The sequence below is a fragment of the Dromaius novaehollandiae genome, chromosome Z (genome assembly GCF_036370855.1).
Source record: "Dromaius novaehollandiae isolate bDroNov1 chromosome Z, bDroNov1.hap1, whole genome shotgun sequence".
Classification (NCBI taxonomy): Eukaryota; Metazoa; Chordata; class Aves; order Casuariiformes; family Dromaiidae; genus Dromaius; species Dromaius novaehollandiae.
Window position 1 is genome coordinate 15,653,304 of NC_088132.1, and position 27,569 is coordinate 15,680,872.

General features: G+C 43.3%; 1 protein-coding gene across 3 annotated transcripts in view; it reads left to right on the forward strand.

Annotated features, from left to right (window-relative positions):
* Positions 1–3,980: 3,980 nt before the first annotated feature.
* Positions 3,981–27,569, forward strand: part of ECPAS (Ecm29 proteasome adaptor and scaffold) — a 65,960-nt gene continuing 42,371 nt past the window's right edge. The window contains exons 1-10 of one of the 3 annotated variants that reach the window (XM_064502326.1): positions 3,981–4,152; positions 13,255–13,385; positions 17,793–17,909; positions 20,110–20,228; positions 21,438–21,590; positions 23,793–23,964; positions 24,984–25,123; positions 26,825–26,906; positions 27,167–27,286; positions 27,465–27,550. In XM_064502326.1, the coding sequence (XP_064358396.1) occupies positions 4,131–4,152; positions 13,255–13,385; positions 17,793–17,909; positions 20,110–20,228; positions 21,438–21,590; positions 23,793–23,964; positions 24,984–25,123; positions 26,825–26,906; positions 27,167–27,286; positions 27,465–27,550 (1,142 nt within the window). In that variant the 5' untranslated portion in view covers positions 3,981–4,130. Of the gene's footprint in view, positions 4,153–4,425; positions 4,583–13,254; positions 13,386–17,792; positions 17,910–19,914; positions 20,007–20,109; positions 20,229–21,437; positions 21,591–23,792; positions 23,965–24,983; positions 25,124–26,824; positions 26,907–27,166; positions 27,287–27,464; positions 27,551–27,569 lie in introns of those variants that run through there. The other 2 variants (XM_064502325.1, XM_026103119.2) reach the window with 2 other exon arrangements.

The window sequence follows — 27,569 nt, forward strand, 5'->3', positions numbered from 1 at the left end:
GGTAACTGTTGGATTTCTTGTAGCACTTCAGCGCAGGATGTTTTTCTCCCACTTATCCATCTGACTCCTAAAAAGGTGCCTTCCTGACTGGATCTTTGCTTCTTTCCTTCCAGTACCTCTTCCCCAAAGATGTGCTGCTATACTAGTGTCCAAGGCCTGTTTTACAGATTTTGCAGGGTGGCCACTTACGAGGATGTCATCTATATACTGTATGACACTGACCTCTTGTGGTAATTTTCATGTTTCTAGTTCTTTAGCCAGTATCACATGAGCAATGGGTAGGATATGTTTAAAACCTTGCAGTAAGAGAGTAAATGTGTATAGAAGTCCCTGCCAAGTGAAAGCAAATTTCTGTCTGCCTCTGATACTGGGATCATAAAAAATCATATATTTCACACCTATCGTCATCGCTCATGGAAAAGCATGTTTGTGAAGAGAATGACTATTATACTGGGGACAGCCACAGTAAGCAGTTTGGTGAAGGTGTTCAGGGCCGTATAATCCGCTTGTCATTAGGTTTCTTTACAGGCCATACAGGAGAACTGCAAGGGGAATGAGACTTGACAGATGGCATCAGAAGGTAACTCATACTGTGGAATATGAACTAACTTGTTGCATGCTAGGGGAGCAGCCATCTGGAACAAGCTCATGGTTAAGGGTGTGTCAGTGTGGGGTAAATTGTGCGGCCAACAGAGTAGTGTCGTTATTTTCCATTTTTCCCACAAGTTCACCAAACAGAAGCTCTTCAATACATCCACAGCTGAGATATTGCAGGACCTAGGTGCAAGGTCAGTCAGTCCATTAGACAGAATTAATTTAGCCCTGACCAGGGGTGTGTAGTGACTTGTCCATTGAGACCTACAGTAGAAACTGTTTGCTGTTGGAGGCTGCTCTTTTTAAGTGTCCTTATTTAACATTGAAATTTGAGCTCCTGTGTCAATGAGGAATGATGTAAAGTAAAAATCATTAACTGCGACCATCATCTTGGAACTTGAATCCTTAGAAATGGGAATAGTAGCCACTAGTACTCCCCCTGAATCAAGCTCCAGCCCTTGTTTCCCATATATTCATGGTCTAGGTTCAGATTTGGATATCTCCCTGAGCTCACATTCCTAGTATTCTCTGCCCCACTAGTCATTACTTTATTAAATTGTTCATGACTCCTCTATCCCCAATCCAGGTCCCAGAGGATTATCATGAGGAGTTAATGAGAGAAACCCAGCTGACTGCCATAAAATGGGAACTGGCAGCCTATTTAACCAACTTGGAAAGAGTCCTTTATCTAAACACATTTTCCATAGTTTCTTACATTCAGTAGTGACCAGGGGTGCTCCCCAATTTCCCCATTTTGCTTTTCCATTTTGCATAGAGATTGACTGGGTCTTTTCCATTAAATTTCCTTTAGCTAATGTTCTCCAGCGGTTGCCATTTAAGCCTGTGTTAATGGCTAAGGCTAATGATTTCAGCAGTCCCTCTGCTACCTTTGCTATGTCCTGGCTCACAACCATCCAGAGATTCAGTTCTGTGGAAGGGAGTTCTCTGGCACCTGGGCAATGGCTACTGGTGCTCCCAATTTGGCTAAAATAGCAGTTTTCAGCAAGGCAGGTTGTAGACCAGCTTCTAAGTTCCATGGCCACATGAATTTTTCCCCTATAATCAGTAGGATATAAAGTGCGTCCCCACTGTAAAGTGCTCATCCATAAGCAATTTGTAATATTGGGGTAATATCTGATAATATTGCTAGACCTAATGCCAATGATCAAGCTTCATCCAGGGTAAGATGGAGCTGGTCAGCTCCATCTGTGCTAGCCTTCTGACAGAGCTTCCGCTGGTTGAGATTGGTATCTCCCCTCCAGGTGTCTAAGGCAGGAAAATCTTCAGTAATTGTCAAAGGGCAGGTGGGTTTTGTGCCCACACGGGCATGCCCTGTTGTTTGGTCTTAGTTATCGGAACCAAGAGGGCAGGCAGCAGGGGAATCAACCCCTTCATCATCTGGCCCTGAGGCGATGGTACCAGGATCCAGTGAACCCCAAATATCCCCATCCCCATAGTGATTGTACATGGCACAACAGACTTTAACTGGGTCTACCGTAGTGGCTTCCAGCAACTCTCTCCTGCGCCCTTCAGCTTCCACAATTACCTTGGGCTGGAGTTTTGACTCAAGCAATTTATTTTGCATTTCTAATTGTCTACACTTTACTTCTCAAGTATTCTTTCCATTTTTCTCCTTCTCATCCTCTTTTTTCAATTGCATGGTCTCCCCCTCAACTCATCAATCTTACCTGTTGCTGGTCTAAGACAAGGGCCTAGCAGCCAGCACACAGCATCTTCCCCTTTTCCCTTCCTTAACTTACAACAAGCGCACCAGCAGTCAAATTCATGCCAAAATTCATCAGAATTTGTGCAGTGACTCTTGACCCAAGACAAATCCTACTTAAGGTTTTGTCCTCCCTCTTTCTCAAATTTATCTCCCAGTTGTTGCCACTTGCTATTTAGCTTTTCATTTATCACCATCACACACATTCTCTACACTCACACTTAAACAATTGCCCCAATCAGCATGGCAGAGTGCTTTGTGCCTGCCAACAGAATGTGCCTGAGAGAGCCCACTTCTGACACTTATAAATGTCATGGTTCATTGAGATATCTCACATTTACAAGACAACATACTGTGTAAACCAAAGTTTATTTCAATAGGTAAAAAGCAAACAGGGGCTCAATCCCTTTTCAACAGACTAGCCCAAATTGTTAATTCTTTGTTACTTAATTGTTTAATTGGCACGCTTATGAGCAAAGTGGTAACCTAGCCAATGGTGAGGGTGCTCATCCTTCCTCCTCTGTCATGATGTGGGCGTCCAGTGAATTACACTGGGAAGCATGAGTGTCTCAGCAGTCCAGCTGCTGATGGATTCCCTTCAAAGGCTGTTTCGGGTGAGCTGACTTATTTTTACCTTCCAGCTTGGAAGTTTGGTCTGTACCATCCCTATCAGTCATTTCAGTTGTGGGCAAGAACTGACTTACTCTGGAGTTCCAGTCTTATCAGAAACTATCAACCAGTTACTTTTGCAAAACTGCAAGGACAGAAGGCATTCTCTTCTGTTCTGGAGTATCTGGCATATGTTGCTATAGTTTTGCTCTTGCGTTATGGTGCTGCTCTCAGCATATACTAGGCCTCAGCATGAGCTGTGTGCTAGGCCCAAAGCCTGAGCCAGTCCAGAGAACAGCCACAGCCCTGCACCTCCCAGGGCTGTGCCACGCTGCGGTACCCTTCTGGTGGAGCAGTGCCAGGATGGAAAGGACTGTGCTGTGCTGATGGCAGAGATGTGCTGCACACCCAGCAAGGCTCTGCCTCACGCCCGGCAAAGCTGTGCCACCCTGCAGGGTTGTGCCATGCTGCAGGGCTGCGCCACACTGCAGGGCTGTGCCACGCTGCAGGCTGGGCTGTGCCACGCTGCAGGGCTGTGGCACGCTTCAGGGCTGTGCCATGCTGCAGGCAAGGCTGTGGCGCCCTGCAGGGCTGTGCCACGCTGCAGGCAGGGCTGTGGCACCCTGCAAGGCTGTGCCACGCTGCAGCTGGGCTGTGGCACCCTGCAAGGCTGTGCCACGCTGCAGCTGGGCTGTGCTACGCTGCAGGCAGGGCTGTGGCACCCTGCAAGGCTGCGCCACGCTGCAGCTGGGCTGTGCCACGCTGCAGGGCTGTGCCACGCTGCAGGCAAGGCTGTGGCGCCCTGCAGGGCTGTGCCACGCTGCAGGCAGGGCTGTGGCACCCTGCAAGGCTGTGCCATGCTGCAGCTGGGCTGTGCTACGCTGCAGGCAGGGCTGTGGCACCCTGCAAGGCTGCGCCACGCTGCAGGCAGGGCTGTGGCACCCGGCAGGGCTGTGCCACGCTGCAGGCAGGGCTGTGCCACGCTGCAGGGCTGCGGCCGGCGCGGCGGGACGGTGCCATGCGGTGGGCAGGGCGGAGCAGGCTCCCGGCTCGCCGCGCAGCACACCCCGTGGGCCGTGCGGCGCTGAGGCTGCTAGGAGCACCTACCGCAGATAGGGGGAGAAACTCAGCCGCCCTCGGCTCGCTGACCCATTTTCCTCCTCCTCCCCTTTTGTGAGAGCCGCAGACAAGTGCCCGGGCCGTCATGGAGGTCAGCATGGACTCGGGTCAGTGCTCTCGCCGCGGCACTCCCCGTGCCCGGCGCGCCGGGGGCGAGGGCGGCGGAGGGGGCCCTCGCCGCCCCGAGCGGAGCCGGCGGGCCGCGGGGCCGGCGCCCGGGGGCCGGCGGCGAGCGGCCGGCAGGGGCGGCGGCGGGACGATGCCTCAGCTCTTTCTAAATATAAAACGGCGGCGGCGGGAGGGCGGGCGCCCGCCCGCGGGACCCTGCGCGCGGTCCCTCATGGTGGCTGGCGCCGGGGAGCCGCAAGGAGCAGCCGGAGCGGGGAGCGCGGCCCGGGGCCTCTCCGCCGCTCGCCGCCGCCGGCCGCGCAGCGCAGCGGGGGCGGGCGTGGGGCTCCCCGCGGCGCCTTCTCCTCCCGCCGCCTCCTCCCTGCCCAGCCGGCAACATGGCTGCGGCGGCCGCCCAGGACGAGCTGAGTGAGTGGCGGCGCGGCCGGGGGCCCCCGCGGCCGTTGGCGGGGCCGGGGCGGGGGGGGCAGGCGCCGCCGTGCGCCGTCATGCCTGGGACGGAAACCGCAGCCCGGGGCGGCGGCGGCGGCGGCGGCGGGGCGGGGGTCCCTCCGCGGCAGGCTGGGAGGTGTAGTCCGGCCGTCCCGGCTCCCCTTCCCGCCGCCCGGCCTGCGCCGCCCCGCGGGGCGCCTCGTCCCCGGGGCGCCGCGGTGTAAACAGGCCTCCGCGCCCCGTGCGGCGCTGCTCCTCGGAGCAACGTCCCCCGCGGCGGCGGACGCGTTTTGTCCGGTCGTTTCGGGGCGCAGCCAGCGGCGCGGGGCAGCGGAGGCCGCGAAGGCCGCCCGCGGGGTGTCCGCTGGGGCCGCCGCGGTCTGTAGCCGCCCCCGAGCCGCCCGCCTCTGGCCGCCGACACCCGGCGGGCTGGGGAGACCCGGTTGGGGTTCGCCCGCAGGCCCGCGTCGCGGCCTGGTGCCGTGAGCGGTAGGCGGGCCGGCGGAGGAGCCTGCGACATCTCAGAGACCCGTGTTTCTTTTCCTGCTCCTTCTGCGCTGGAGGAATAAATAATAAGATAACGTACGAGCCAGCCAAGCAAGAAGACCCTTGGCTGTTTTCAAGCAGTAGATTTGGCAGTGAACTTAATGTTACCGCCGAGGCGAAGGGCCGAATATGTAGTTTGAGTGTATTTCTGAGGTGTTGGCCTTCAGATCTAAGGCACTGCTGTGTGCTGCATAACCTTCCACTCTTGTTTTCTGCTCACCTCCACGAGGATAATGTTCCTGATCTGCCCTTTGGGTCAGATGCCCCTGGTGCTTGGTTGTGTGCAATATGGGATAGCACAACGGGGGAGATGTCCCTTATGCCACCAAAAATACTGGCTATCAAGGTGGAGGAAGAAGGATCTTTAAGTTGCACTGATCCTTAAATCTGAGGACACAAATCCCAAGCTATTTATTCCACTGACAACTGGGATGGAGTGCAGTCATGACCACAACAGGCCTCACACCTGCTGTGATCCAAGAAATTTGTCCGTCCCTTTTACCATGCTGACATGTTTCCACTTGGTGAAACTGGTCACCATGAAAGCACTTGCGTGTAGATCCTCAGCGTTTATCTGTGTGGCATCTAGCTTCCCAGCCCCCACATCTGACCTTGCAAAAAATCAGTTCTCAACCATGCATCTGTTGCTGTATAGCCATCTGTGTTAAGCTGCTCTGAAAGGAAGAATGACCTTAGGTTAAGATTCATGTTAATAATTAAATTACGCTGTTCTGCTTAGGTGTCCACTGTGCCCATACATGCTGTAAAGAACCGTATTTCAGATAAGAGTAGTTTTTATTCAAATGGTTGGAGTTTTGTTTTTTTTTTTTTCTTTTTGAAGGGAGAGGAAAGCTTTTTGCTAGTACTGCCTCTGTGAATGGGTGGAAAGTGCTGTAGTCTTAGGTAATTATCAAAGCTAATGGAAAAAGAAGTTGCTCAGGTAAAGGAGTGCATAACTGAACCATCTCCTTGTAGACCTACTGTCCTTTGTTTGCTACACGTTAAATAATCAAATTGCATCATATTTCAAAAGAAATCTGATCCTCTTTAGGATGATGAGTATTCCCAGAATGACAATAATTATTAGTTTTAAATTGGAAAACCACTTTTCCCTGTTTTATGTATACATTGCTCTAGAAAACTTTGATCTGTAGGTCCAGTCAAAAAGGTAAGCTTTTTACTGTCTGCTTAAACTTCTTATGAGGATGCTTAGCACTTAGAGGACAAATTATTTGAAAGCACTGTAAAAATGAATGTATGGCAGCTTAGAAATGAAAGCCAGTTCAGCAAATTGGCCCTAAAGCTTTAAGAGTTCTGATGCAAGAGAATGGAAAGTAATCTTCAGCGAGTATAGTCAGCCATTTGAGTGGAGATCCTAAATCTGACATACTGTGAAAATTTTGGATTTCAGTATGCTGTTCAAACTTTTATATTAGCTTTTCTATAAAATGGGAGAATAGGATGAAGGAAGAATAGGATGAAAAAAGAAAAATACTTGTCCCCTATCAACTTTCCCCATCAGATCTTGTAAAATAACCTGATTAGCCTACTTTTTATAAATGCTCCCTTACGTGATTTGCCTATAGGCACATTAGGAAGTACTAGTAGAACCAGAGACAGTACCAGCAAATCTTGACTCCCTGTCTACTACTATAATCATACTAGATATAGTTTCTCCCAGAGTCTAATAACATTTGAATGAGAATTAAACTCCTCTTTTAGTAGTGGGCCAATAAATAAGAATCAGTTTGATTCTTTATCCTTTCTTCTGCAACCAGAATAGTGCAGAAACAATTGCTTAACTCTGGAGGGACTGAAAGCTGTATTTGAGCTTTTGCTGTTACGAATATCAGTCGCTAAAACTCCTCTGTCACCCAAGCAGTGAAGTTGAATCACTGCTGTATCCAATGCTCTTTATTTGGTGTAGGATCTTCTGGAGGAAATGTTAGGTTGGTAGAATTAAAGTAATTGGGGAGGGTTTTGTGGGGCCGTTTGTTTGTTTTTATTAAACATACTTCTAGAAATACTTTAGTGTAGCAGTCCTGCTGCATTTTTCTGTCAAATACAATTTAGTTTCCAGGGAAAGTGAAAATAAATTCCCACTGCTTGCACTGAATTTTGCTGTCCCACTCTCTATTTTGCTGATGGCCCAGACTCTCTTTGGAGTTCCTAGGATAGTCTGGTGTCGATTAGTTGAATTATGATACACAGTTAGCATGACATGTCCCAGCCTCACAGTTCCTTGAGTCTGTTTTTGTAAAAAGAATGGTGAATTTTATACGTGATACCCAATTACACAAATAAGCGTTGCTGAGAGGTCAGTGCAGAATGGCTGACATGCTATGTAGAACATCTGTAAGTGCCATAGGGAGCTAATTCTTTATCTTGCATAAAGGCAGGGAGGAGAAGCTGAGCATGTGAAATGGAACTGAGCTCAGCTGAACTGAGAGCAGATATTTTTGATGAAAAGGTGGAAAAACAGTGAGCTAGCTACCTTAGTAAAGCCAAGCATTGAAAGAGTTCATTTCCCTGATTTTAATCAAAAAAAACGGGGGGGGGGGGGGGGGGGGGAGAAGGTAGAGAAACTCCCTTGTTAAAGAATGGAAAACATCAAGCTATTTATTTATTTCTCCTTTCTGCGTCTTCCTCTCTGTTGTTCCCTTTGGCAAGCTACCATATGGCAGAGCCGGAAGAAGGGGCATGTAATGAGCAGGCTCAAGTTTCGCTGTTGGCATGAGTGACTGCAGGATCAGTTCTGAAGTTACGAGACTTAGGGATAAATCTGACCCACTGTAGCCAGCGTCACAGGATTTGGAACTTTATAAAGCACAAGTTAAAGCTCTGCTGTTAAGGTGACTTTCTTGTAAAATTTGCGTACTGTACCTTTTGAAATCTGTTGTTCCTTCTGTTTTTGCAAGAGGACTGATGTTAAGTACTGAAAGCAATATTCATTCTTGTAACTTTGAACAAAGACTGGAAAGAACCAGAAGTGACACATACATTTTCTCACAGATAGGTAACTGCATTGCCATGGTAACTTGAGGATTTCTAATTCCAGACACACCCCGTTGACACAAATTGGACACTGGTACTGGCAGCAGTGACACAAAGATGTATCTTATTTTCTTCTGTTTTAGTTCTTTTACATATGGTGAAATGAAAGGTCTCTTTGTATATAATGCCTGTTTTTAAATACTCCGTATTTATCTTCACCCTTTTGAAAACATTTTCTGAAAACACACGATCAAGTGAACTTGCCTTTCTGTTCCATGAAGAACAATGCACAGCACCAAGGAGAAAGAGTTGTGATTGTACCAAAATACATGAATACCTGTTCAAAATTATGCATGAACTTAATTGTAAGGATATTTAAAATAATTTTATGCTTATACTCATGCAGTTCATTACCCTGCCCCCCTTTTTTAATGCTTAGTAAATGTTGATTACCATAGCTGTGGTGTATTTATCATGTTTCTAAGACTACTTCTTTTAAACCAATCATGTGCTATATCATGCAGTGGGAAAGTTTTTCCTGGGACTGTGGTTGCACATACCTCATAACCAGATTCTGGGTGTTGTATTGATATATGATTTCTTTAAACAAATTGCATCTAGCTTTCATGCTTGATAAAGGGAAACTTAAAGAGCATCTCAACATAATGAATTCAGCGATGAGCTGAATGATAGTAGTAAATTAATCTTATTTAGGTTATTCCTCCTAAAACAGACTGGCCGAGCAAGGCGGTCTCCGCTGTGGCTGAACCTAGAAGTCCACAGTGATCAACATGGGCCCTGCTCTTTCCTAATGCTTCCAATGGTGCTGGAGTGCAAGATTGTTCTTGGGGTGATTTATTTAGAGCCCTGCATAATTGGGATCACAACAGGTTTTCAGTTTGTGCTTCTAGTGAAGTCTCCCTCCTTTCCCACCCTTCTCCATTTCATTCTGACTTTCTTACCAGAGTAAATAGAATAAACATGATAGTGTGGTGGGTTTTTTTATTTTTTTAATTTCTCTGGATTGTATTAAAAGTTGGTCCTTAGTCTCTGACAGCATGCTTTTCCCCCTGCTCCTGTGTTTGCCAGAGTTAAACTGCAATAGATTGACTGTGCAGATAATGTCATGAATTTGTATGATTTTGTGTAACTAACTAATACAGTGAGTGCTTTAGCTGGGAACCAATACTAAAACATTATTATGGTCCTGAGTTTGGGATGAGGGTTTAATGTGAGGTTTAGAGAAAGAGAAGCCTTTGTTAAATTTCAGATCTCTCAAATGTCAGCATTTTATGTGGGGGTAAAGTTCTACTTTATTGAATCTCATATCTCTATTACTTCTTCCTTCAAAAGCTTCCAAAAAGCTTTACAAATTATCTTTGTTAACGGAACACTGCATTAGTCAACTTGTGAAAGGAAAATTTATAGAAAGTGTGTCATTTGATGAACTGCATTTCAAGTTCTGTGTTGGCTAGCAAAGACGAAGTTTGAGAGATGCAATGACTTTCTGTTTTTAAATTAAACATACTTACTGTCAAGTTTGGAGGAGCTGGCTGTAGTAGTAATTTCAGATGCTAAGGTTTGTTCAAAATGGGATTGTGTCATCTTTTCTGTGGTATGTAGCAAAGCAAATTAGGCCTCTTGCTTTAATTATTTTTATTATAGTAGAACCTAATGGTCCTGAATAAGTTTACAAGCCTGTTATGGCAGGGGCTGTAAAACTAGATAGAGGATGTTTTGGCTTCATTCTAAAAAAGTTGTAAAATGTGTGTTGTAGGAATGTGAGATGGATTGGGAGCAAATCCTTCATCTTGTTTGATGCCTGTTGAAAATGCACAGTGGCCTGCTCACTTCTGCAGGCCTGAATGGGAAGGCTAGGTAAATGTTGTGAGAAGACCTAAAGGCACAGAGAAAGGCATTTGCCCCACACCACCTCCAGGTCTGTAATGGGTGTGGAGGATATACTCAATACCTGAGTGTTGGTCTACTGTCCTCTCTTCTGGACCAGCATGTGTGGTCCTTTAATCTTCTAGGGTTTACGCTCTCCAATAATGAACACTATGAGCTTGAGAGCTAGTCCTGATTGTTAGTGGGATAAAAATTGGTTGATATACTATGTTAGTGAAGGTTTGTCGTTCTACAGTCACATTCCGTTTCTTTGTTTTCCTATCCTGCGGCTGTGGATACAGCCTGCATCAGCAGCATGGGCAAGTGACTTGGCTTTGATCCGACGGATTCCTGACCAAGTTTTTTGCTACAGCCAGGCAACTAGTCTCCTTGAATTTGCCGACAAGTCCTCTCATGCTTACATTTAAGGGAAGGATACCTGACTGTGGTATTAGGGTTTAACTGACTAGACAGAAGTCTGGGAAGTACTAAACATACTTTACAGCCAGAGTGAACAAGGAGAATAGCTTTTTTTTTTTTTTTTTTTTTTTTTTTTCCCCTCCCAATCTGTTCTTATGACAATGCTGGTTGCTGCTTGTAACAACAGAAAGCTGAAGGAAGCTGGGAAGGAAGTAGCTGCTTGCAATTTAGTATGTTTTTGCATTCCCATGGGCAGAGATGTAGAGGTTTCTGTGCCTTTTGGAAGGTGTATATTGTCCAGAGTGTATAATAAATGGCTTTGGAATTAATTTCGCTTGTATTCCTCTGCATTCAAGTGTGATTGGTTGTCAGGTGAAGGAACATGTTCCTGGGAAAGTTTTTCAGTGAATTGGTTTGAAGATGATGGAACTGCAGCAATCTACGGGTGTTCCAGGTCTGATGGGAAAGAGTTGAAGAGTTAAGGGTTTCCTTAATAATGTGGATTATTTCAGCTGCTTGGAATGTCCCAAGCAGGCTCCTAATGGTCATGAGACATGCTGGAGATACTGGAGAGAGGAAATAATTCAGGGAAGTGAAATATGACACAAAAAGGCAGGTGAAGAGAGAAAAGAATTGTTGGGACTTAAAAATCATGATATGAGATAATTTCCTCAAAGTTGTTGAGCAGCTGACATCACAAATGTTCCATGAAATCTGTCTGAAATAAGAGATTGACTAGCAAATTATTTTGCATTATAGGTGCTGTGGAGTTTTCGCTTGTAATTTCTCTTACAGTAAAATTTTATAGTCTTCTATCTTTCCAAGTGCCTGGCATATTTGTTCAGCAGAAAATAAAATGTTGGAAGTGATATGCTTCTGCTTAGACTGCAGCCAGTAGAGGAGGGATGATGCTGTGAGGATGCTTAATATAGGCATCAGGCAGATTAAAAAATACGACAGTAAAGGCTTCTGCAGCTACATAGTGGAAAGTTTTGTAGCTAGAGCTGTGTTTGAATTTGAACATCCTTTTTGTCCATTGAAGACCTGACTGTATGCCCTGACTGATATATTCACCTGCATCTTCTCCGTTTAACTCTGCCCTAACTGTTGCTTTTTCCTTCTCTGCCTCTGGCGTTCTTCACAGCCTGCCCAATGATCCCCCTCTCTCCCAAAGGAGAGTACTCTTGATCTCCCTCTGATCTCAGCTTGCAACACGTCACTTTTCATCAGTCTTTGAGGGAGAACTTTCCTCCTTGTAGGATGTCTTAGGACCTGTAGTCACTCCAGGAGCACTTGGTTTCCTTGCTTTCTGTGAATCTGGCCTGCACTGCTACAGTGCAGAGAAGAGAAGCATTCCCAATTTTGTATAGGAGCTCTCCTCAGCCCAGCCATTGGGAGCGTTGCTGTGCCGGCAGTGTTTTGCTTTGCCTCTAGCTTAGCTGTCAGGGCAGCTGCATTCTTGTGCCTAAAATAGTGACTCTTCCATTCTTTAGTATAAAGACAGATGGTCCATGGTCCTTGTACTTGAGCTGCTGGCAGAAGATTTTGACCTCATCTGTTTCCGTGAAACGATCCCTTGCTAGTTTATGTAGAAGACAAATGCTTCTTGCATTTTTTTCTCTATTCTTTCTCTCTTCCTCTTGTAAAAATTGCAGCTTCTACCTTTTTATTGACATTCAGGTTTTTTTACAGTTCCTTCCTGGGTTTGGGGAGAAGACCTGCTGGTGGGAGGAAGATAGATGAATTCATTACCACGCTTCAGCAGCTTCACAGAGCAATAATAGGAACTTTGTCTTTTAAGTTATAGCAACACATCCTGTGTTTCACAATCGCTGTCTCATTCTTGCTGATGATAATGATGTCTTTTAAAAACAAGGGTAACAAACTGGAGCACATCATTAATTGATTCGGTCAAGATTTGTGCAGCTTCGTAAAAATCCTTCTGGGAGATTTATGTGGCTTAACAAAAAGCCAGTCAGAAAAACAGGTAAACCTGTGTCAAGATGTCCTGTGAATACATAGCCAGCATTTAGGCATGATTTAGTCTTGCTCCATCAGTAGCAAATTTACTCTAGAACAATAGTCTCAAGCTTTTGTAACTTGTGCTTTCAGGCACGCAGCCTGCTTGCCCCAAGTTTATAGCTTGTGCTTTGCCTGGTCTCTTTCCTTTCTATGGTATTAGGTGTGCCCTTGGGCCTATTGTACATGCTTAATGTTTTTGTTCTGTTTACACAGCATCTATAACAATGGGGTCCTGCTGCATGACTGGAACCCTAGGTGTAACAAGAAGAATAACCAGAATTGGCCAAATCTTTTTGCCTTCTAACTCTCTAGTGGAGTATATGGAACATCATGGTCTGAATGCAGATCACAGCAAGCACATCATTTAAAAACTGGCAGCCTCACAACCTACACCTTTGCAGTCAGAGGAGAAAGAGCACGGAATGACTAGAGCTATTAAAGTTTCATTTCTCCTTTGGAGATGTTCTGGCTTTTAGTTGAAACACAGCACAGAGCAATGTCAGGGAAATCTTAATTGCTTCAGTCTTTGGTAGGACTGGTCTGTACATAATTGTGTGGTCTAGTACTGGAAGCCATCAGGCTGGTTTCTGCCATCAACAGTTTGCTCAGTGAGTGTTAAAAATGGAAGATGGCTCTGTGCTGGGCGCTGTTGAGCTGGAAGTACTATAGGAATTGTATACAGCGTCGTTTACAGACCCATTAGGGGATGTTCAGAAAAAGTTGTTTTCTTGTTGCCACAATTTTGAGTTTCAACAGGTTTCTCTTTTTTTCAACTGCAGATCAACTTGAACGTGTGTTCTTGCGCCTTGGCCATGCAGAAACAGATGAGCAGTTACAGAACATTATTTCCAAATTCCTACCCCCTGTTCTCCTCAAGCTGTCCAGCACACAGGAAGGAGTTCGTAAGAAGGTAAGGGTGCAGTTTACCATAGTGGTAAGTTCTTGTGATCAGGGAGAAATAAATGTCCTAGGCATAGCATGATTTACTGCTTTTGGGTGTTCTCTGTGAGGAGGTATATTCTTTGAGGAAATGTCATGAACCTGACAGGGAGAAAGGAGCTGTTAAAACTGCCAAGGCTTAAAGAAAACATGAGTCATTGTCTATATCATCAAGGTCTTTTGCAGATGTGTGGAGACTGCACTTGTTTCAACTTGAAGCCAGCTGACTATGGGTTAGCCTGAGACCAAGATTTTTTGGCACAGCGACAGCACTAATCGAACTATAGCTCTCTGGCTTCCAAGTTAGGCCGTTTTGCATGCAGCTGAGTCACAGCACATGTAGAGCAAGCTCACTTCTGCCTGCAAAAGACCATGAAGATATACTCATTGATGTCATTTACTTGTCTAGTTATGGGAATAGGAGCAAGGACCAAACAGTTTTGAAGAGGGAATTTAGTACGTATCTGAAGGAATTCTGTGATGTAGCTGCCCTCTGTAGCAGGGAACTGAATTCTGTTTACTAGCAGTTTCTTTTTTCCCAGGCCAATGGTCTTACAAAAGTATTGTGGAATAGTAGTTGTGTGATTGTGTGAAAGGATCGCTAAACCCAGTGTTAAGGCAGAAGAGATATGACCTGATTTGGCTTTAGGCAGAGGAACATCTGCTTGTCTTTACTGCTCTGCCAGGAGGATGTGACCAGAAGAGACCCATGAGGCAGTGGAAGTTGGCTATAAGAGATCTGACCAGGTCTAGAACAGTTGGATCAGCAAGCACAGGATGAATTCTTGTCCTTGCAACCCTTCATCAGAAAAAGCCTGGTGACAGACTTAAAAAACACAAAATGCTTGCCTTTTTTTTTTTTTTTTAATGTCCCCTCTTCCTCTTGTAGAAATAGGGAAATGACTGTGCTGTCATTGGCTTTTTCAGTAGATATCAGAACTTTCCTATAACTAGAGCATAGGTTTTCCAGGAGTTCTGCAGCAAAACATGATCTCAACAGTGGTCATGTGAAAAAGGGTTCCTACATGTGGAACCCTTCCACTGTGCTGAAGGACATATATATAAATTTTTTTTTTTTTTCAGAAGGAGTGTTCTGAGTACATGCTTATCATCTGCACTTGAAGCAGTAAGGAAAGGCATCCAACTAGCTAGTGAAATTCCTTAGGGTATTTGTATATGGTATTTTTTCATTAGTAAATTGGAATGTGTTGGCTGTTTCTCTGGTGCGTTACAATGCTCAGGAAAGGGAGAAGACTATGCCTCTTTGAAAATGAAGTTCTTAGAGGCCTCTCAAAAACACACATCAATCTCCTAGTTAATTGTAGCTTTTGTGTTAGAAAGAAAAATGAAATAAAGCTTGTTTCCTCTTCCTCCTCCTGTGAATTTAAACTTTAGATTATCATTAGAAGATGATGATAGTATCACAAGCAGTTAGAACACTTTCCTCAGCTTTCTACTGTCTGTCAAATCCATTGTAATCAAGAAATCACCCAGAATTCTGCTCTTGACATATCAGTGAAGGGTAGTTGACTCTTTTAGTATTCTGCTTTGAGAATAAATTCAAAACTGAACAAAAAGCCTATTTATTTGTTGGGGTTTCTTTACACAGGCAGTGAAATGATTTAAATTATCAGTGAAATAGAGGTGAGAGAGAAGCTGACGGGTTTTTTTCTGATAAGCGTCAGTGAAGATTGATTGGTGAGTGTGTATCTTGCAGATAAGTCTGTTCGCCATGCACATTACCTTTTTCTGTTACTTACATCAAAGCTCGGCTTTTCAGTCTGCTATTCTTTTTTTGCCTCTTAAATGGGTGGAAAAAAAGGTAAAAGTTGTATTTTCAAATGCTCATGACTTTGAAACACAAATATCTAGCTGTCCTTTGCTAACTTTGGCCAGTAGACAACAAAGAATGTCCCTGTTTTTTCAGCTCCAGCCTCAAGATTGTGTGAAGACAGTGGAAATAAGTTAGAAGCTTAATGATTTTTCGGAAGCACTCAGACCCTTAGAAAACAAAGGCTAATAAAGCAGATGAAATAGATTGGAAGGAGAAGGACAAACTCTTTGTTCACCCAGAGACTGAGTATAAGCAAAGTGACATGCCGTGGCATGTCTCCCTCTTGCAATTATTGTAGTGGTTAAAAAAAAACATGTGCCAACATAGTTAATTGCAGTTTGAAAACTTATGCCATTGTAATTTCATTTACAGCGTAGTTGTTAGTAGTAAAGGTATGTGAGCAAAAGATAACATCTCTGCATTGCCAATATGCTGTTGAAGTACAGACCAATACAGTTTCAGTACTTGCCTTCACCCAGCTTCAGGAGTACAGTGTAGTTTAATATATCAGACAGCTTGTTTATGCTGTAATTTAACTATGAATCCCCATACTGACTTTTTTCTTAGGCTTGTGCTGTTAGAGTGGAAAGGGAAAAACAAAACTCCATTTTCTTATTGCTGCTTCAGCATATTGCTGTGTTAATCTTATCCCTTCCCATAATTTTGTGACTCTCAAAGCAATATTATTGCCTTATTCAGTAATTTGAACATATTGTCCATGGAAGTTTTCAAGTCTAGGAGATAGTCTAGATGTGTAGATAAGCGTGCAACACCTATTTCTTCTTAATCAGTTTACTCTGAAAAGGTAATCCCTTTTCAGGCCACATTTTGACAGTTGAGTAAATTCAGTGCTAGGATTTCTTTTACCAGATCGTTATCTCAGCCGTGTGACCCAAAGAATTGATCCAGTGTAAAGTCTGCCGATTCAGGTGTGCTTGAAGAAATGTTGATGCACTGACTATACAACAGCATTTGTGCCAGATCATATACCATCCCCCTTCTTGCAACCTGTATGAAGCTGAAATAAAACTGTAAGAAGCAGTCATGCTCTGATGAATTCCACAGAAGTGCAGACATGTGCCTGATCCAGATCAAATAAGTACTGCTGGATGAGTTGGTTAGTGCACTGATTTGATGTTAATGATTGGAGAAGCAGGATATCAGCCAAACCCTGTATGTGCTCAGATCCGACCAAATCTTTTTTTCAATGGCCACCTTGGATAGTGTGAACAGGTTCCTCATACTCTGCTATAGTTGCATATGTATGCTTTTCTTGCCTTACAATAAAAGATCGCGCAGACAGTTTTTCCATATAAAACAATAGGAATGTGTCACTGTAGTTATAAGAACTGTAGTAAAATTTGTTCGCTCAGCTGTGCTTAGTTTGTCAGCTAACCTCCAGCCTCCATCACGTTTGTGCTCAGCTGTGCAGTTTATCTGGGTTATATCTAGCTCTTATTATTTTGGTTGATGCCTAGTCATAAAGTGGATGCAAGGATGGTGTTTGAGCTGCTATGGATCTGCTTTCCATGGACACCTTCAGTGACTGTAATTTCTTAGGTTCCTCCATTCCTTTGTGATATCTCGTTCAGTGGACTTTGCTGTGCTAAGAAACTGCTTCATAGGATTGTAGAACCACAGGATAATATAGCATGGCAGGGACCTTGGGAGGTCCTAACAGCTCGGCAGGCTCCTTGGACCAGCTCAGAGTTGTGGACCTCTCTCTGATGTGGGGTCACACACCGATGGCAGTGTCTGGCCGGGGTGTGACAAGGCTGAGCAGAAGGGACTGTCCCTGCCCTGCCCTTGCTCTGGGCCGTGTACCTGCTCGCACTGCCCAGGTTGCTGCTGTCCTTGGGGCTGCCCGATGCATGACTGCCCCTGCTCCGTCTGCTGCTGCTGGGGCCGGGACTTCTCCACAGAGCTGCTCCTGGCCCCGGTTGGTGTCCTGCTGGGGCTCTACTGTCCCAGGGCAGGATAGGTGCTTTTCCATGCTGGATGTCATGGAGGCCCTTGTCAGCCCCTTCCTTGCACCTGAAGTACTTCATTTCTGTTTTGCTCAGCACTAAGTATCAGCTTTCATACACTTACTTAAGACCTTTCTCATGGGTAGTGTTTTCCTTAGTTTCTCTTCTGTGTTGTGAATTGGAGTTAAAATGTAACCACAAGACAGAGCAGACAGCAGTGATGCAAAATTTCTAAGTCTGGCTCAGCCTTGAGGGTTGGCAAGCAGTTATGTAGAATGAACTGGTTGTTCTCGATAATCAGTGCTTCCTGGCATTTCTGCTGATGGAGGCTATTGATCATGACATGGATTTGGGGATATTTGATGTGTGTGTCTGACAGTGACTTGAGAAATATCAGAGTGGCTCTGAAATTATATGATAAAAGATTGCTGCCATTGTCTCCAGAGATGGAGTACATCAGGCACTCTCCAGCCTCATTTGTGTTTAATAGGCCCATGTAGTGTACTGGGAATGCACTGAGCCCAAATTCATAAAATTAATGGTGGTTCTTTCAGGTCTTTTGTTTTCTTTCTCTCAGGTTATGGAGCTGCTGGTTCATCTAAACAAGCGCATCAAAAGTCGTCCAAAAATCCAGCTTCCAGTAGAGACGCTACTGGTTCAGTATCAAGATCCTTCTGCGGTGTCTTTTGTCACTGTGAGTAGATTCTCTTCCAAGGCCAGTTGCTGATCTACTTGTAACAAACAGATTATTCTTCAAAGCTCTTGTATTAAGCTGTCAGTTTTCCTTAGAAGTGTGCTATTGTAATGAGGTTGATGTTTTACGTGATTTTTTTTTTAACTGAGCTTTATAGTCTGTTGTGGGTGAAACTTAGTTTCAGAGCACTGCTATACCACTGACTTTGTTCAAATTACTGATAATTACTCTTGAGCTTTTATGAATGCATTGTAATTGCTTGTATTGTAGAGGCCTTATATACTGTAGAGGTCCTGTTGTGTATGTTTCTAGGGTCAGGATCTCTGAGCAAGAAAATAAGAGGAAAAAAAAAATTCTATTTTATAGAGGGGGGGAAATTGAGTGATGGTTTCATTCAATACAGTTTAAAAAGTAAAAATAGCCCAAAAGAAGTGTTTTTGTGAAACTGATGAAGGCAGTTTTTATTTCAGCTGTGGTACGTCTGTTGCAAATCACCATCGTGAGAAAGGCAATAAAATCAGAGGGAAATTTTCTGACTTTCTTATTTGGCTATCAAGTTATACATAGTCTTAATGGAAAATATCACCTCTTAGAAGGAAAAATGTTTGGATGATTAAACTGCAGTCATATAGAACTAATCTCAGATTGCTTTTCAGCAAGTGAGATTGTCCAGAGTTTACCTTTTGGAAATGGCCAAGGGTTTCTAAACTGCATGTGTTCTGTGGAGTTGTAAAAGAACCATCTTGTTTGATGACAGACTTGGAATACAAATGTACTTTTGCCTGGACATACCAAAAATCTAAGTCCACTCAGTGTACCTAAGTGATGTGCATTGTTTTGTGCTGTGAGATAGCCATCTGTGAAGAAGTATAATGCTTCTCACTGCAGTACTGCACTAGGTCTGTCTCAGTGGTTTGAAGCTTTCCTGCTGTGACATGGTTTTTGTACTTTGTCCCCAAATAATTGTCAGCAAGCAAGGTGCACAGCTCAGGTGTGCAGCGTCCTGGACTGCAACAGCTTAACATGGCCGTTAGCCATCATCTGCACCTACCTGTCCCCTGACCTCTTCCTCCTTACTGTGTTCTGCCCGGCTGCACTCCTGTGTCCACCCTCTGCGCTCTCTGTGCTCTGTAGGGCACAGTTTGCACCGAACAGTCTCCGCTAGTGTCAGTGGGAGAGTTGGTTGGTTACTTTTAAGTACAGGCGTTAGATGGGAGTGACTCAAATATGTGTGCTCACCTGAGGAAAAATTAGTTAATTGCTGGAAGGGTTAATATCAGTCAGTCTTGGGGTTTACTTCTTGCAAGTGGAGTGAGTTCCAAATTGTTCTTTTTTTGGACAAATTGAACTTAGACTTCTTTTGTTGTAAAGTGGTACTTCGGAGCAGCAAATCATAACTAGGGCTCGCATTTTGTCAGGGCAAGCCAAAGACCTTATACAACCACGAACACCATTCTCTATCTTTATTAATATGCTTTTTAAAATATATTTTCAATCAGAGGGACTATCGGTAGAGTTGAAGAATAGATATGTCCTTGTTGTCTTCAACTTTTCATCTTTAATAGTTTTTTAACCTCTTATTAGTAGGGGTTTTCTTTTTTCAAGACAGAATTTTTGATTGGAATTGAACATGCATACTTATTTCAGCCAGACCATTGAACACACAACTCTGCAGTGCTTAGCTGGATTTGTATCAACACAGTAGCAGTTAAAGATATTCAGATATTCAGTATTGCTGTCCAGTGTTCCTGTTGTTGGACTCTGGATTGCATTTGTAGCTTTTAGATATGATGCTTTAAAAGCACATTCCAAGAGAACTCTTGCCTGTATTGCTAACTTCTCTAACTAGTCAGTAGTGCCAACAGTTTTTTTTTTTTCTAGAAACAAGGAAATGAGAACATCAGATTTGCTTTACTTGAAGCTGTTGCTCAGATAAGGCTCCTTTTGGTGAAGTTGATAGTGAATAAGAGAAATGAGAGAGGGGTTTTTTGTGATTGTTTTCCAGCCCCTTCTGAGTAGGTCTTGCTGAACCTCCTCCCCTTTGAAAGCTGTCATTCTAAGTGAGCCTTAGAATTAAGGAATTGGGTCTTCCAAAACGTAAGTTGTTTCCAACACCAGTTCGGTAACGCAGCCAAAGAGTTAAAGAAAAGATATTTCTTTTGCATTGTTGCAGTACTATGTTCTTTTTCTATCCCTTTAGAATTTTACCATAATTTATGTTAAGATGGGATACCCCCGTTTGCCTGTGGAAAAACAATGTGAATTGGCTCCAACTCTCCTCACTGCAATGGAAGGGAAACCTCAACCTCAGCAAGATAGGTATAACTACTTATTCATGAAGTGAATCCTGTTTGTGTCATTTTAGTGAAACAAGATTTTTCTTCTTGGTTGAAGCTTGGTTGCTTAGGATGTTCTTGGTTTGCACAATTCAGATCAGCAATTCGTAAGTTTGGTTGGTACAAAGAAGTGAGATAGTCTAATACTGTAATAATATACAGCATCCACTGCAGCAGACCTCCCATATGATAAGATGCCTGTAATATGATGTATATGCCTGTCTGTATCCCATATCTTCATCAAATTATGGGTTTGGGTTTCCAGCTTAGGGCTTGACCTTCAGAAAATATCTTCTGTCTAGCAACAGGAATAGCTGTAAATGTCCCAGACAGGCCACTCTAAATTGTTAAATACCCAAAATTTCTATTGACTTCAGACACTGGAAAAAAGAAAGAAACAAACATTGCAGGACTAAGGTTTGAAAATGCTGTGTACCAAGCACTTCTAGAAACGGCATTATTATTTATGACCTGCTACTTATTTATGCTGAGGCTGGTTTCCATCATGTTGGCAATGGAAAGGGATGTCAAAATCATATCTTCATTCATTTTACAGCACTGTGACAGTATAAAGGTATTTTAAAATGACCTTACTGAAAGGTTCTGCAGTAGAATCTTGCTTCCCCATTCTTGATGTCAATGGGAAAAAAAAACCTTTGTCTTCTCTGGGACCATGATTTTGCCCTGGCTCAGAAGCAAGTCAATGGGTGAAGAGAACTTTGGGAAATCTAGCTGTACAGGTGTATAATGTATTTGTCCGTGTGTACTGTTCTGTGAATCTAGACAGCATGGATCACCTTCTTCCCTAGGCAGACTCAGATTTAAAATTTCAAAGGTTTTAGGGATGAGACAGTCGTAGACTACGTTTTGTAAAGCTAAGTTTGTGACATAAGACATTCAAAGTGTGGACACAGGCAGTGGCTTTAACTCTGTAGACTTGTGTGTGTATGTGTTCACGTGTGTGCACATACTTACATTTTATTTTTTGCAAATTCTAATTTATCTACTGCCTTCCATTGTGAAGTATGTTGGATGGCAAATAGAGGCCACTGGGTTATGAATCTGTGTAAGTTTTATTATGAATTTTTGCTGTTTTAAGGACCAGGTGTGTTCTTAAACATTTCTCTCTTTAATGTTATGAAAAAATAATTTTCTTTTTTTAATGGTTGCAGTAAATATAATTGTTTTTCAGCCTAATGCATCTTCTAATACCAACCCTTTTTCACATGAAATATCCCGTTGAACCACTGAAAGCAGCAGCTTCTCCGTTTAATCTTGCTGAAAAACCAAAGACTGTACAGCTGCTTTTGGACTTTATGTTGGATGTCCTTCTTATGCCTTATGGGTAAGTGAGAGTAAATAGCAGCTTTGTCATTTAATGAGATGTTCTTCGTGTGTGAAACATATTACAACTGCACTGGGACACTCATTTAAAATATCCTGTTATTGCCTAGCTCAAAGGAAGTCAGTTACATATTTTAATAAGGTACAAAGCAGGATCCTAAATTTAGAGGAAGATGTTGATCCCATTCGTAACAAAACATCTTTTTTCTGAGTAATTAGGTGTTACGCTGTTCTAAGTTGATGTCCTTTGACATCAAACGGAAGCTACGAGACATGCGAGCTATCCTTTAAATAAGCAAACTTTTAAAATAGGAGGAAAATCAAACTGTGCGCTCACCTTCCTGTAGTTGAGTTTTGAGGCTTAGTCCTCCAAGGTCATAAGCAAGTGTAATCTCTGAAAACTTTTATTTTCCAAAATACAGCCTTTAGTGACAAGGTTGGTCTTACAACGAGAAAGTTTTAATTGTAATGGCTTGTTTTGATGTGAGCACTAATTCTGAGAGCACCAATTATTTACAGAGCAACCTGAATTACTGATCAGTACTTGTTAGGAATGTTCTTGTGTCTAATAAAGTCAGGGCTTTCTCAAAAGCTACTTTCGGTTTTTGTGTCTTTATTTATATTGCTTGGGGAATTTTTGCTTTGAAGGAAAGTAGAAAAAATTTTACAGTAGACACTTTTTTCTTTTTTTCTGACATTTCCTTGATTCCAGTAGGATTTCTTTTAAGCACCTAACTCTAGCTTACCCAAGTGGATTAGGCCAAAAGAATGACTTCTACAGTAGTGAGCATGTGATGTATCTCTTAAAAACTGTGTAGCTGTGCCAGAGGCCATGTTCCTGTCACATTTTTGGGAGGCTACTTCCTTACCCTCTGAGTGTGTAGCCTATTGTAGCTTATAGTTTAAAATGCACAGTCTGATCCTCACAGCTCACAGGCTGCAATTTGCCCCAAGTTTGTGCTGTGAGTTTCACCTCGGCACTGCTGTAACCATAGCTTCAGGAGATGAAGTCCTCTGGCTACTCCGTGAGACTTCAGTTCTTTAGGTGCTTTTGTACCCTGGCAGAGCATGACAACTGATTTTGAATACTCGGACCATGAGGATGGTGGGGATGGAGCAGCACTGTTTTTTCTGGTTTCATTTTCCTTCCAGAAAGTGCTCGGACAGTGTCTTCAGCTAGCCTGTGGCTCTGGATGCCTGTCTCTTTAAGTCTTGGTCCCTGGGGTGAAATGGTTTGCAGCTGTTTACAGCTAATTTATGCCTTGTCGAATGTGCTCGGTCATTACCTGGTTGTGAATTAGTCTCTCTAGTCTGCATGTAAAACAACCAGAAAATTGAACTGTGGGGCTTAAAGCTCAAAATCAAGTTCAACTGCTAAAAGTTTTGACTACTTCAGAAATTTCTTTTGGAGATTTGAGATGAACATTTATCCTCAGTGCTGAGACTTACTTACTTCTTTTTCTTGCTATGTACTGAAAGCAGAACAGATTATGATGTTCTGGAGTAAAACAATTCTTGCAGTGCTTCGATCTTGGTGCCTTTGTGTGTCTACCCAGACACAGGGAGAGTGGCTGTTGTGAGAGTATATACGTGTGCACAGGGTGGCTGGACTAGCCAACCTTCAAAAAGACTGAAGTATGTAAACTTAATCTTTGTGGCTTTTGCTTTCCTTCCCTGCTCAGCACTAAAACAGTGAGCTGTTTCCGAGACGTGATTATTTTATGCATTTATTTTTGATATGAAGGATTGTTGCATGCTGTTTCACCCTGTTGTGTACGCTTCATTATTTCCCTTGCTAGGTTTCAGTCTTTGAAAGAAATCATACAAATGCTGCTAGAGCTTTGAATATAAATTTGTTAAATCTAGTATTGCTTGGGTATTGGCTTCTAATATAGCAGAGAGAATTCTTGGTGGTTCGTAACCCAATAACTCTTTTCAGAAATGGCAGTGAACCCTTCTCTTTCTAAACAAATACTTGTTTTCAAACAGTTATAATGAAATCTTTATTGCTCTTGCATTATATGCTGGGATAACTGGTAGCTGAGTCCCAGATGAGTAAAATTCATGTCAGAGTCATGGGACTAATTAAAGAAGAATATTGGAAGCTGTACAGGTTATGTCGATTCCTCTATACTAGCATCTAATTCAGCTGATGATGTGGATTGGTAAAGCCTTTAATGAAGTTCCTTTTCCACCTTTTTAGGTATGTATTGAATGAATCTCAGACTCGACAAAACATGCCCTCAGCACAGGGCTCTTCATCCAGTAGTAGCATGGGAGGTCCTGGAATCCCTCAGCCTCCTCCAGGGATGAGCTTTTATGCAGCTAAAAGGATAGTTGGAGATAGCCCATGGACACCAGAACAGCTGGAACAGGTACTTGCAGTCACAGGGGCTGATCCTGAGTGGAATGGGGGTGGTAACAAAGGCAGCTACACCCAGAGAAGGGGAAGGCTAGAAGAAAAATAGGTAACTGATTCTGACAACGTGTTTAGTTGTCTTGGAGGAATTTATTGAGAAACTTTCACTTGATGTGTTAGGAATTTCAGGCCAATGAGATGGAGGCTGAAGGTGTCTCCCTCAGTCTGTCAGCAGTTCCTAAAGCTGGTTAGGGAGCATACACAACTACAGCCTACTCCTGTATTTTCTTCTTGGGGGTAATTAGATTGCAAAACTACCCTATGTTGACAAAGCTGCCATTTTTTAGCAGAATCACAGAATGGTTGAGGTTGGAAGGGAGCTCTGGAGATCATTTAGTCTGACCCCCCTGCTTAAGCAAGGTCACCTAGAGTGTGTTGCACAGGACCTTTTCCAGACAGCTTTTGAATATCTCCAAGAATGCAGCCTCCACAACCTCTCCAGGCCACCTGTTCCAGTGCTCAGTCACCCTCATAGTAAAGAAGTTTTTCCTTATATTCAGATGGAACTTCTTGTGTTTCAGTTTGTGCCTGTTGCCTCTTGTCCTGACAGTGGGCACCACTGAAAAGGGTCTGGCCCCATCCTCTTGACACACTCACTTGAGTTATTTATACATATTGATAAGATTCCCCCTTAGTTTTCTCTTCTCCAGGCTTAACAGTCCCAGCTCTCTCTGCCCTTCCTCATATAAGATGCTCCAGTCCCTTAATCATCTTAGCAGCCCTTAGCTACAAGGGAAGAGAAGTAGCCCACTACAGAGAAGTAACCCACTCCCAAGTCAGTATACTAATACTCAACTGCCGGTGACTACTTTGACAGGAGGCAGGAGGAGAGTACTGCTAAAGAAGTGGAGAGCATGTGAGCTTCTACTTAGCAAGCATTCCAGCCGACATTCCAGACAGTTGAACTGCTGTGGTTATTGTAACATATGCTTTCTTGCAAGTAATACTGCCTTTACTTCCCACATTGCTCAATAGTGTAAGCTGGGGATCGTGAAGTTCATTGAAGCTGAGCAGGTGCCAGAGCTTGAAGCTGTTGTACATCTGGTTGTAGCCTCCAGCGATACAAGACACAGCGTTGCCACTGCAGCAGACCTTGAATTGAAAAGCAAACAAAGGTATGGGCTTGGGTGTTTAAAAAGTGCTAGTGTTGCTAGTGTTTCTAACAATGCTAACTGCAGTTAATGTAGTGCTTCAGAAGAAGTGTGCTCTGGAAAGAAAGAGGCCGCAGTCCCCTGAATGGCTGTGAAGCTGTCACCACAGGTGTGTTCACACAGGGTAGGAACGGTCCAGGTAGTCTTGCAGCTGGGAAAATTACCCAGCTCTGGAGCTGAAGGTTGAGCTGTCTGTTTTCAGTCATCTTTGGTATTGCTTTTGTGCCATTTCCTTACTCCTTGGTTTCCAGATTGCCCTCTGTAGATTACTAATAGTCTGTGAGGCTTTGGTAAGTGAGCCACATCAACGTAACTATATGGTCTTCCATGGAAAATTGTATTCTCGTTTAATTTAGTAAAGGAGTAAAGAGGGTGAAATAGTGAGGGTTGACAGCGGACCATAGTCTAGAAAGTTTGGCCACTGCTGTTTTCTGCAGTAGTAAAGCTTCTGGCTTGTCTGTGACCCATCTTTCATCCTCTGAAGCATGAGGCCAGAATAGCTGCTATAATTGCTGTTAGTACTACTTGCTGAGTCACTGACCACGTGAGGTTCATTGGCCCATGTCAGAGATTTGGAATGGGATAGGCCTGCCTTTGAAATGTGCCTTTGAAATGCATGGGTGGCTTCTGTATTTTTGGAAGTGCAGGACTAATTAATTTTGAGTCAAATGTGTCATACGTGCTATGTGAAACCTTCTCTACTATTCGTGCACCTCAGTCATGACAGGGGAACGGTTTTACGAAGTGATGACAGTGTGGTTAATGAAGTCAAACTGTCCTTTACTGCTTATCTCTCGTCTCCCTTTGTGGTGGTATTTTGTGCCTGGAGAATAAAATATGTTTGGACAAAATGCGGTTAGATATGCAATGTTGAATGTCTTGTATGAGAAATACATGGTACTCTGCTGCCCACTTGTTTGGAAATTGGTGGCTTTAGTGAAAGAAAGAGACTCTTCTGTCCCCCCACTTCTCCTCTGAAACATGAGCACTTGTCTTCTCGATCTCTTTTTTTGTGTTCTGAACAGTCTCGTCAATAGCTAGTGTCCGGTATTGTGGGGAAAGTCTCAGGTCAGCAGTTCAAACTACATCAGGTTTGAGGGAGCTGTGTTCTGATATGCTTGCTGCTGGGTTCTCCATGTGAACTGGATTTAGACTGAATCAGTTTTCGCCTGTAAATGGATTTCTACTGGCAGACTCACAGTAGTGGCTACCATGTGGGCTGGCAGGCTTGTCTGAGAGACAAAACGAAATAGTCCTAAAGATAAAAATACCTTCTTCTGTACTGAAATGTCAAAGCACCACAGCTGAAGAACGTGGAGAAGTTTGTTAACAGGTGACCATGTGTTCATTCCATAGACAATCACAGTTTACATATCTTACTTCAGTGGAAGAGAAGGGAGCTCGTAGGTTTCTCATGAATTATTTGGAATCATGTTATCAGAATTTATGGATGTGATTTGTAATCACTTCTCATCCTTTACCTGGTGATTATCTATTATCTGGATGTGGGAGGAGTGATTAGAATTCAAACTGGAGCTAATAAAGTTCAGGTAAGGCTGTGAATATGATGCAAAATGCTGTAAAATATATATATTTTAAAAAGTAATCTAGGACAAGGGTCATAACAAGTTGGTGTTTGATTTTTTTTTTCCCCCCCCCCTTTAGTTTAATTGACTGGAATAATCCTGCTATCATCAACAAAATGTTTAAAGTGTATCTTGGGGATATACCACTGAAAACCAAGGAGGTAAGACTTGCTTTCAGAGTTGCATACCTGCTTTATATTGAAAGCCTTTCTTTTAGCTGCCTTAATTTATTTGTTGGAGAAAATATGTATATTTCTTAAATTTGTCACTTCCTTTGAACTCAGCTTTTACTGAACATTTTTGCTATTGAATAATTTTTTTTCTGTCTCAGTACACTCTACTTTGCTGTAGATAATTTAGCCAGCTTAGAAGTACTTATGTCCAAAGACGTACTATGTTACTTCAACTCTGTTTCTGACAGGGAACTGTTCCAAAGCCGGAAATGAAACGAGAATCGGTCAGCACTCGAGTTAAATTAAAGATTGTTCCTCATCTTCTGCGATCTAGACAAGCTGCAGAAACATTCCCAGCTAACATTCAGGTAACGGTTATAGTCCAAAGCTGCTTGTCCCAATGAGCATGATAATACAGTTCCTCTGATACTTAGGGAAGGAATGGAAACTTAGTTATTGATGACAGCACTTGAAGAAGGGGAGTCAAAAAACCTCTGAAAGTGAGGCAAGCTACTCTCTGATCTGCTTTTTCTTCCTTCTGGCCAGGTGGTCTATGACGGACTCTTTGGTGCAAACACCAATACAAAACTGAGAAGTCTATCCTTGCAGTTTGTGCATCATATTTGTATCATGTAAGTAACTGAGAATGAG